The sequence below is a fragment of the Myzus persicae genome, unplaced genomic scaffold (assembly GCF_001856785.1).
Source record: "Myzus persicae strain clone G006 unplaced genomic scaffold, MPER_G0061.0, whole genome shotgun sequence".
NCBI lineage: Eukaryota > Metazoa > Arthropoda > Insecta > Hemiptera > Aphididae > Myzus > Myzus persicae.
In genome coordinates, this window is record NW_019104189.1 from 249,113 (window position 1) to 260,687 (window position 11,575).

The window sequence follows — 11,575 nt, forward strand, 5'->3', positions numbered from 1 at the left end:
ATTTCCACTGCAGGCGGAATGCAGGCCTTCATCAACGTGACAGGGGATATTGGCCTAAGAAGGAAGGATTAAACTGTGGTTTGATGGAGTTTCCGAATAATTATATTATATGCTGTGTTAGGTGACATGACATGGTCACATGGATACTCGATAGGTTACTAGTGTTGGTTATCCTTATCACGATCATATGCCGGCAACACGGTAGTCTTAGTAGAATAAAGTAATAATGTACATTGAACACAATTTAAACAATTTAATAATAAGCTCACTTCTTTTACAAATACACATTTATTTTTCTTTATTACAGTCTAGTATAATGTTATTGTCTGATCGACCGAAAACATACATAATGTACAATATGTAATGTGTTTCTCCCTTACACTATAATTAAAAACAATATGATAATATCTGTACCCAAAGATAATTAGTCGGTTGTATATAATAATATAATAAAATATACTTATATAATAATAATATTTAGTACGTATTATATTGTATTAAAAACGATTGATTTCTAGATATAATATACACATCAAGTATACGACCGGAGCTATCGAGCAAAACATCACGACCTGCCTGTACATAATATTGTTATTAGTATTATTATTATTACTGTTATAAGTGTGTAGTTGTATCATACATAAAACACTTGATATATACATTGAATGATATAATATATTTCACTTAAATCGTCAATTTTTAAATGGCGGACGATGTTAATTTTTATTTTATCACTGTAAATATTTGAACAGAGCCGACAAATAACTATAATAATAATAGTAATAATAATAATAATAATAATAGGTAAATAATATATATGAATATAAACTTAACAAGCACATTGAGCTTTGGAGAACATATTATTGTTAATAATTGTTTTCAAATGTGTTTAACATTAAACTTAGCTCTCTTAAGAATTAATAATGTTTATATACATGCAATTAAATAATAATAATAAATAATTACAAAAAAAAAAATAACTATTTATAGGTAGTAATATTTTTGATATTTTTAACACCCACTCGCGAGCGCAACTTTTAAAAACGTTTACATAAAATTATAATAAAATGATGATTTAATAATTACATTTGGGAGACATGACCGGCGGTCGTGATGCGATTTGTGCAATACAGACACAGACGGCTCCGATGAATTTCAACTGCGCGCAGTCGAACTGTGAACGGACTGGTGAGATTCCAAGTCACTAGCCCTCAACACTTGGCGACAGTGTTTGCACACTTCTACGTCCATTTCATGTCTGCTGTTCCGGTTATAGATGAACAGCAATTCCTTATTAAAATATAAAAAGAAACTGATTAAATTACGATTACCATATTAATAATTATTAATTATATTTGTAGCACTATTGTTATAAGTTATAATTGGAAATTCAAATTGGAGAAAAAAAAGCAGCCGCTATGCTGTAATCAGAGTCGAGTGTCATCATTGAGTAACTCATTGCAATGGATTATGGATGGGTTAAATTTGAATTCAATGATAAATAATCTCTTACAAAAAACGATTCTGAACTGAGACAGTCGGTTGGCCGATGAATGTATTGATTTTACAATGTTTTTTTTTGTGTCTGAACAATTTTCTTTTTATATCTAAGATTTAAAAATGTAATACAAGATTCCTTATAAGTTTGTCTAACTTTATTGAAAAAAAATTCTACTGGAAAGTCAAATTAAATTTTTATGAGTGTTTGAAATTGAAATTTTTACATTCGATTTCTCATAAAGCGATTTTCTTATTTTGTTTTAATTCAAAAATAAATTATTGTTGACACTTGAAATTTACACCATATGTAAATTTCATCAATATATATACACTTAATACAATTTTAAAAATATTTTGATTCGTTTTAAGCGGTTGACGGACATTTTCAATTTTCATATTTTTTCATTGTTTTCCTATAAACGCCAATAAAATTTTATTGGTTGGGTCAAAAAGCATGAACATTTTAATTCAATACAAGACTTTGGATATATTGTTACAAGAGCAGTTTAAAAATATTAAAAATACACAGGGACGATTTTTTGTTTACAAGCTTTAAAGTTCAAATTTTGATAATATTTATCAAATTTAAAAAAAAGTTATACTTAAGCAGTTTTTTTCGTAACTAAAAAATTTAAAAATACAGTTATTTTAAGTTCAAATTTGAACAAAATTAAATATTAACACAAAGAATTACGTTTGTCGTTTTGTTATAATTCGGTTCTAAAACAGCCCAATTTTACATAAGTATATTTAATATTTTTCCAGCATCACCGATGATTTAAGAATAATATTAATTCAACTTACGGGCTACCGCATTAATAATAGGTATAATCATATAAAATATCTTGGACTGACATACCGTCTCCGCTCAGAATCGTAAAATCAATACGTAAAGAGGTCTAAAAACGAAGGCATATGAAAAGCTAGATAAAGGCATGACGATAGGGACAAGTAGAGTTGAATACGATATTCATAAGTTGTTTCATCATAATTCATATGTTACATGACGTAGGTACGTACCCGTTGCTTCTGGATGTCGGGCAACAACAGCACGAGTTCTTGGAACACGGCATCGAAGCTGTGCGGAGCCAGTGCTTCCACACAGTACGAGTAGAAATCAAACGCGGTGATGACGTGTTTGCGGAACAGCGTGGACATCTCTTTGAACTTCTCGAAAGTGTCGAAGCGTTCGTCGCGGGCAGGTATGAGCGAGGCCATCAGGTTGTTGATGAGCACTTTGTTCCGGACGGACGAGCCGGCCGGATGCAAGTACTCGAACGGTTTACCGCCATCACCACCGCTGTCGGTCAACGACAGACCAGGCGGCGCTTTGATCCGGAGATGGTTCTGTGCTGCGGGTGAAGGTCCACGGCTACCAGACAGCCCGGGGGGTGCTCTGACCTGTGGTTGTTGCTGTTGCTGTTGGTACGCGTTCTCGAAGCCGGGTGGTATTTTCGGCGTTAACGTTTTGATATAATTGTTCGGTAGCTGTTGCTGGTGATGATTTTCTTGTTGTTGGTGACTCGTTGAGGTGGGTTGTTGTTGCTCTCCTCGATTTTCGTTCTTTTTTCTTTTTTTCTTTTCTTTCGGGTTGTTAGCGTCCGACACGGATTCTTCGTCAGGTTGTGCCGACGGTCGACCTACCGCAGCAGACTCTTTCTTCTTGGACGGCTCTTTTTTCGGTAGTTCTGCAGGGGTTGCAGAGACGGGCTTAATCACTTCAGGCTTGCTGGTGACTGCTTTATTGTTTGTGGAAGTAGTAGTCGCCGTCTTGCATAACACTTCGCCGTTGCTCATCTGCACCGCGTCGACGGTTTTCGTATTGGACTTGTTGCAGTTTTCCTTATTGGCGCCATTGTGGTCCACAGTTGCAAGGTTTTTCTTCCCGCTTTGAACAGTACCACTACCACTGCCGTTGACGTTGTTTTCTCCTGGCATGATTTTCTTCGAGTTTTCCGATTTCTTTTTGTTTCCGCCCAACTTAGCAAGGTTGCTCTTGGACGGTTCATATTTTTTGTTCAAATTCGGAAAGTCCGATGGGCCTGGAACCTTGGGCGCCTCGGCTATTTTTTTCTTGATTGCAGCCGGTTCTTTTTTAACTTTTTTTTTGTCACTCTCGTTTCCTGTCTTGGCTTTAGACACCCAACTGCCACCACCCGAACCACTGGCCGCCGTCGTCTCCTTGTTGGCAGCCAACCTGGGGTGTTGCAGGTTTGGTTGCTGCTGTTGTGGCTGTTGGTTTTGGTTGCCGTCCAGGGACGGAAAATCCCTGGCCTGATTAGGCAACCGTGGGCCTGAAGGCGCCTTGGCGTCTTTGTTTCGGTCCGGCTTAGGGGGTTCCGCAGGTTTCTTTAGCACAGCGGCCATTCGGATGCTGTTCATCGCTGGTTTCTGTGCCTTGGGCGCCACCGGCGGCTGTGGGTCCTGTCCCAGGGCCGGGAACGAATGCAAATCTCGTGTGTTGACTGATTGGTTTTGTTTCCTGGTGCGGGCACATGGCAACACCGTAGTATGCTGACCATTCAAAGATGGGAAGTCTGAGGTGTTGCGTACGTTGATCGCGCGATCCGATGCTGATGATGAGGTCGCCAACTCTTGACCGACGGAATGGTTGTTGTTGTTGTGACTGCACATATATAAATTATGACAAGATTGGTTAAACATGAGTGCTGCAATATAGGTAATCATCTTATTTATTTAATAAAGCCGATCTATTTAATTGACTAAGCTAAAATGTCTAGGCCATTTTATGGTTTTTGAAACAAGTTACGGTTGGGTTGATAGCTACACTACACATAATTATATTTTTAGAAAATTGTAGTGTAGAACTGTAGACTGTACAGTTAAATTAATTACTGTATATATATTAAACTCACGAATAATCAGATGGTGGTTGGCGGGGTCGGGGCGGTTGGTATTGGTTTGGCCTGCCTGCTTCAACAGCCGGATTGTGTCTCGGTCGTAAGGTAAACTCAAGTTTTAAAGTACGCGCTTCTTTGTATCCTTGTTTTCCCAAATCTCTGCTGTGTGTTTGAGCTCTATGAGCTATTATGTAACAACAAATACGTGTGTGTGTTAACAATATTCTACGAAAAAAATTGTTAATATAAAAAATTATATTGCTAATATATACCCTGTAAATCGATTGCTGTACGAAAAACTGATGTAAATTTTTCATTGATACAACTTCCCTCTTCACAAAGATAGTGTTTGTCAAAATAATGTTTTCTCAACCAGTCATATGTCCTGAAAGATAGAAACATTTGGGTCAGGAAATACATTAAAATATATATAAAAGTCGATCTATTTGTAAATTGATGTATATAAACATGGATACACACATGTAGTAGTCTTGAATACCATCAGCATCACAAAAATGACAATAGAAATGCTCTTTCCTTAGATGTTTATAAAGCTCATCTTTGTCTAGGTAACGAACATTACAAAATTGACATTCAGGATGGCCTCGGTGAGATGTATTATCGGGGTCTCCGCATTCTTCATGTCTAGTTAATTCATCATAGTTATACCAACGTCTCTGGCTTGGAAATATCTATAATTTTTAAAGTAAATACACAATTACAAATTAATTTGTAAAGCATTAGTACATTATAAAAAAGAGGAAAGTAGGTAACTACTTCACTATACACAGTTAGGGTCGAGTATACATTGTCATTGAGTCAATAGAATGAACGTGTTAAATTTGAATTCAATGATAACTCATTGCATACAAAAAACCAATTCTGAAAGGAGATGGTCTTCGGCCCATGTAACTAAGTTTATTTTATTATTTTACCATAAGTAATACAGTTGATTGAATCAATTTTTTTTAAAAACAATGCAATTATTACATCTATTATCAATATTTAATTATTAAAATAATATATTATTATTACCAACTTTACAATCAATACCAACTAACTATACAGCGGTGTGAATAAGTATGTAATATAATAAGTGGTATAAATGGGAAATAGCTTAAATTTAATCTTAATATTTTGTAAATGGCATCGTGTAGGTAAATAAAATAAATAATATATATACAATTTTGAAGTCCCTACAAATATTTTTTAATTACAAAAATATAACTAAAATCATTAGTAAAATACTGGTATCTTTTTGCTTTTGATCCCCCTCAACAAAATACTAACTAGATCCAATTTTTACCAAAACCTATCAGTAAAATTGAAAATCAAAGTAATTCTACTGCCCAAAAAAGATGTCAAACAGAAATAAAATACAGATATTTGAAAAATCAACTCATAGTCTAATATTGAAGGATTTAAAGTTTCAAAAATGTAAAGTAATGAATATTTAAAATAATTAATCTTTAATTTAAATCACCTTTAAATTGTTCACACAAAGACGACAAGCATAAAGACGATGGTTTCGTTCCATGTGTGTAGCTAATTGTTCAAATGTTGTGAACTCTGGGCGTTCGTAACATTTTTTACAGTAGCAACGCAGTAATTGGTCAAAAGAATTTTCCACAGAAAGATCACCAAACGCAATGCCATACTTTTTGTTATAACGGGGATATGAACGATCATCTAAATTTTTAAACAAATCCACCTCATCTTTAGTAAAAATAACCTGTAACCAAAATAAAATTCAATTAATATAAGTTGAGTTAAGTAAATTACACTTCGATAAAATGTAAATCAACTTTGTATATTATTACTAAGTGATGTGTTCAAAGTTTTGTATATTTCAATGTATACCAACTAATGAATAAATGTATAAAACATATTTTATCAATTATTTGTAAGTAAGATTTAAATATTAATAAAGATTTTAAACTGGATCGAAAATGTAAGTTATTGAATTTAGTAAATGTAACAAGGTATGTGTAATGTGTATATTAACACGTTCACGACCGCATGTCAACTATTGTTGACATGGGGTCTCTTTAAAATAACAGATGTCAACTATAGTTGACATGCAGCCTGTTTAAGTAAATAAGGTTTCCTGATACGTGGTTTTTTTTAACAACCATATAAATTGTATGGTTTTATTCAACACATTTTTTTTTATCATTAGGTAACATTGGTTTTTGAATAGCTCCACTAGATCGCGTTTTATTTAATTCACAAAATTATTAAATGCAAGCAGTTACCCTGGGTTTCTCGATCATACAAACATTTGCTTACACATCTGATAACGTTGGTAATCAATTCCGAATCTTTGTTATTATAATATTATAATTTTTAACACATTATTATTATGTTAGGTTTAGATGTACATGAATACATATTACATATTCAAAATCCAAATAAAATATAATTTTTCCAAAAGATTTTTTTGCCATGAATACTAATGAAATCTCAGATCTGCTTGACTTGTCTAGTTCAGATTCGTTTGACGATGACTATAGTTCTGATGAGTATGTCCAACACGATTCAGATAACAATAATAGTGATGAAATTATTGAAGATTCGGATACAGACGTTGAAATTACAGATAATGATTGGAATTCAGATATAAATACTATCCCCAAGTTATTTGATTTTACTGGTAATTCTGGATTGCAATGCACTTTATCAAGTAATAATCCTTATGATTATTTTTCTTTATTTTTTGATGATAGTATTATGAATAATATAGTGACTTGGGTAAATTTGAAAGCAAACATTTTAAGATCTCAAGGTGTAAAGAAACGCTCAAATTTAAGTAGTTGGAAAAATATTGACATATGTGAATTGAAAAAGTTTATTGGTCTTAGTTTACTTATGGGTATTCATAAACTCCCTACTATACGTTTATATTGGTCACAATCAGAAATTGATTATCATCCAATTTATGGCCAAACTCTTAGTCGAAATCGTTATGAAACTATTTTAAGATGCTTATGCTTTTATGATCCATTTACAACAGATAAGTCTGATCGTTTACACAAAATTAATAATGTCCTTGGTCCTATAATTTCTAATATTCAAACTAAATACTATCCTAAAGAATGTTTGTCATTAGATGAATCTATGCTTCTGTGGAGAGGAAGGTTAAGCTTTAGACAGTATATCCCTAGTAAAGCACACAAATATGGAATAAAATTTTTTGAACTTTGTACTGATGATGGATTAATTTTAGATTTGATTATTTATAAAGGTAAAGGTACAGTAACAGATTCAAGAGGGGTGACGTTTGGTATTGTGGATAAACTAATGAAGAACTATTTAGGGAAAGGCCATACACTGTATATGGATAACTATTATAATAGTGTACAACTAGCTGAGTATTTATATAAAAATAAAACTCATGTAGTTGGAACTTTAAGAAAAAATAGAAAAGAAAATCCAAGTATAACTTCTGCAAAATTAAAAAAAGGTGAAGCAGTTCATGCACAAAAAAATAATGTGCATGTAACAAAATGGGTTGATAAAAGAGAAGTGTGTATGATATCAACAAAACACAATTTAGGTTTTGAAAATGTGATTGATAAATTTGGTAGACAAAAATTCAAACCTACTGTGATTGTTGACTATAATAATCACATGTCAGGAATAGATAGAGCTGACCAGATGATGAGCTATTATCCAATGCCCAGGAAATGTATGCGTTGGTATATCAAAGTATTTTTTCATTTAGTGGATATCTGTTTATGGAACTCCAACTACTTATATAATTTACAAGTATCAAAAACTTCCCATCTAGAATTTAGAAGACAAATTATAAGTTCTTTACTTGGTGTTCCATTGAATAAAAGACCATCATGCAGCCCTAAATCTTTAACAATAAATGAAACTCAAAGTAAACCAGTACACAATATAAAAAAAGTTCAAAAACGAAAAAGATGTAGGGTATGCCATGCTAATAAAAAAAGAAGCACAACTTTATTTATATGTGACACTTGTAAAGACGAAAAAGAAAATACTATAGGTTTATGTGCAGATCCTTGTTTCAAGATTTTTCATACAAAATAGTTTAATAAATAATTTATTTTTATGCAGTTTTTTATTATAAATATAAAAAAGGTTTTGTTTTTTTTAAATGTTTTAATTTAGTTTTATATACAAACTATATAATTTCAAAATATAATTACACTGATAAGCTAAAGAGAAGAAAAGTGTCACTACAAGTTACATACATTGAAAATTTAAAAATTGTTATTTGATTTTTGTTAGGTTTTTATTATGTTTTACAAAGGTGTTGATTTTTTTATTTTTAATGGTTTATTTCATATCTATGAAGGTTGTATCAATTTTAATTTTATAATTTAATTATTATAACTATTATTTTATTTATTTGTTGGTATTTTTATATTATTTTCTATGTCAATCATAGTTGACAAGTGGGTTTTTATAATGAGTATCCTTAAAAAAAACCAGTGTCAACATAAGTTGACATGAAAGTTAGAGCTTTTAAAAGTTGTACATGATAAAATTTGTTATTTAAACAGTGAAATTAATTTATTTCTGTAAAAAAAAATTAATTTTTCTAAAAATTTATTTTTGGTTATTTATAAGGATACACAATTTGCCTCCAGTCATGAACGTGTTAAATAAACTATAGATGAATTATTTTATACTCTGCATACACTATTTTCGTGTACTTAGATTATTCACAACATTTAAGGATTATCCTGTGGCGATAAAAACTTTTGTTTTTCAAGAGACAACCTATATGTTTTAAAGCAAAATGTGATTCAGATAATTTTTCTGAAAATGTTGACGTATTGTAATCGAAATTTGAATGAAAACTTCCTCAGTTATTCTTCTTTAAATACTGAGGAATAAGGATAGTAATATATTAAATACTAAATACTATGTGAATGAATACGAGCTCGATAATTATAATTTGGTTAGGTATTAATTATTGATGAATATCTTATATTGCATACCGAATTATAATTATCGAGCTCACATCCATTTTACAAAGCATTGTAGTATTATGGTCTATCTTTTATCCATATTCTTTAGTATGTAAAGAAGAATAACTAAGGAAGTGTTTGTTCAAATTTCGATTACAAAATGTCAACATTTTCAGAAAAATGATCTGAATCCCATTTTGCGTTAAAACATATAGGTTGTCATTTGAAAAACAAAAGTTGGTATCGCCACAGGATAAACCTTAAATGTTGTGAAAAATCTAAGTACACGAAAATACTGTATTTAACTACACTTAAAAATTCCTAAAATCAGAATATGAATATATGCATAATTTAAGCATAAAAATGGAGTGAGCATGCTTAAAAAATCACATTGTATATAGTTTCATTTTAATAACAAAATATCATACAACACTGAACAATATTTTAACCTTTAAGTTTGAAAATAACTCAATTCACTATAGTATTAAAACTAACCACACAAAATTGATTCTACTATAACCAAATTTGCTAATATTTGGAAGACAGGGAAAACACACTGGAAAATGATATCCTTGTCACCCTGTTACTTGTAAACTTTGTAATGTGAATACATTAAATTTTTCATACAACAATAGATTCATTTAAAATGTAGGTGTATTCTAAATTTAAGAAAATTATCAATTGATAAACTATAGCATAAAATAATCGATAACTAAAAGTAATTCCTAAGTTGTTATTTCATAAAATATGATTGAGGTAACACATAATTGAAATTCCTTTAAATGGCTATTTGGCTATTTATGCCTACCCATTAGCTAGTTATAAAATAAGATATTGAACTCTTAATTCAAAATAAAGTATATACTAGATATATAAGGTATACATTGTTGAATAATGTTAATTTAAGTTCTCATAGTATTGTAATCATTAATATCATTCAGTATTTTAGAGTAAACATATGCAGCGAGATAAACAGGACAAGTAATGGATGAATTAGCAGGCCACATAATTGATTAAGAAAAGTTATACAGTGACTAAGTGAATGAATTACAAGTGGATAATTCAAGAAATACAGTTTTAACGTACTGTAATAGTTAGATACAAAAAATAAATGATCAAACATTTTTAATCTTAATCAATGTATTTAAATTATTACTTTAAAATATTCGACTGTTAAAAATATTGCTATTTCATTTTATTTATCCAGTAAATTACTTATTATTGTTAGATAGATAGCGTTGAAACTCAACTTGCTTATTTGTCTTTGATATATATTTTCCCACCAACATAAGAAATTTCACTAGATATCTAGGTAGGTACTAATTATGTTAGTGGTGTTAAAAAATATTCATATACAGGTACACATATTAACTGATAAGGTTCATATAACTCTGAACTCATAATGGTAAGTAGTAAATATTATAATAATTGTAAGAATAGTTGAATGATACTATAGATATCAGTACATCAGAAATTAAGGATGAAATATTGTATTAAAAACCTTGGTCAGTATTCGCCTGCATATTGGACACTCCTTTTGATCGCAGAGCACTCGCATGGTAGTTGAACACTCATAACATACAGGATGATCGCAAGTACCAATTGAATAAATTGATTGCATTTTAAAACAGATCACACAACTAGGACCCGATGGTTTGGACGACGATGGACGTGATCTGTAAGACGATGGTCTTCGGTCCATTTCTACTAATCAAAAATAATTATCGAATATTATTATAACGAGCAAAATGACCTCAACCTTAAAATTTATGGTCCAGGTACATTACGATGAGCACTGTCAACTTACCGTGTTTGGCACTCATCACAGAAAAAAAAATTTATATATCAACGAAGTTTATGTTGCGCATGTATCTACGAATACAAAAACGTGTACCTACTAATTATGTATACATGATTATGTGTATGTAGTGAAAGTAAACTGTCGAGAATAATGTTATCGTTTGACGGCAAATTTGCGAGTTTGCGACGATTTCGAAGTGAATAGTCCGAGGAGGCTTAAAAAAAAATGATAATTAAAAAAACGAAATTGATATTTTAAAAATTAGAAAAAAATATATATGCAAAAAAAAATATAATAATAATAATAATAATAATCACACGATCACATGTGGCGGTGGAGGACGGTGCCCCGTCGGTCGGTTGTGATTCACTAGATGACCGTTGTTACCACTAAAACCGCAAAAATGGTAATTAAATGCGATAAAAAGAAAAAGAAAACATCAACAACAACAACAACAACAATTACAA

General features: G+C 31.2%; 1 protein-coding gene across 2 annotated transcripts; it reads right to left on the minus strand.

Moving 5' to 3' along the window:
• Window positions 1-269: 269 nt before the first annotated feature.
• Window positions 270-11,557, minus strand: LOC111039774 (E3 ubiquitin-protein ligase ZNF598). Of its 2 annotated transcripts, XM_022323401.1 has the most exons (9): window positions 11,426-11,557; window positions 11,115-11,322; window positions 10,809-11,014; window positions 5,845-6,093; window positions 4,842-5,053; window positions 4,634-4,746; window positions 4,377-4,545; window positions 2,521-4,126; window positions 270-1,290 (listed from the first exon to the last, which is right to left on the minus strand). In XM_022323401.1, exons 2-9 carry the CDS (start codon window positions 11,128-11,130, stop codon window positions 1,156-1,158), a joined length of 2,706 nt encoding a protein of 901 aa, XP_022179093.1. In that variant the 5' UTR covers window positions 11,131-11,322; window positions 11,426-11,557; the 3' UTR covers window positions 270-1,155. The 2 variants fall into 2 exon arrangements, with proteins under 2 accessions (XP_022179093.1, XP_022179094.1); XM_022323402.1 differs by lacking the exon at window positions 11,426-11,557 and having other exon boundaries at window positions 10,809-11,011; window positions 11,115-11,400.
• Window positions 11,558-11,575: the final 18 nt, after the last annotated feature.

Bases quoted from the DNA above. Each gene is read 5' to 3' on its own strand.
- LOC111039774 (XM_022323401.1), bottom strand. The intron at 6,094-10,808 runs GTTTTTAATACA...TTTTGGTTACAG, and splicing joins GCAGGCGAATACTGACCAAG to GTTATTTTTACTAAAGATGA. The intron at 4,127-4,376 runs GTGAGTTTAATA...ATATATGTGCAG, and splicing joins CAACCACCATCTGATTATTC to TCACAACAACAACAACCATT.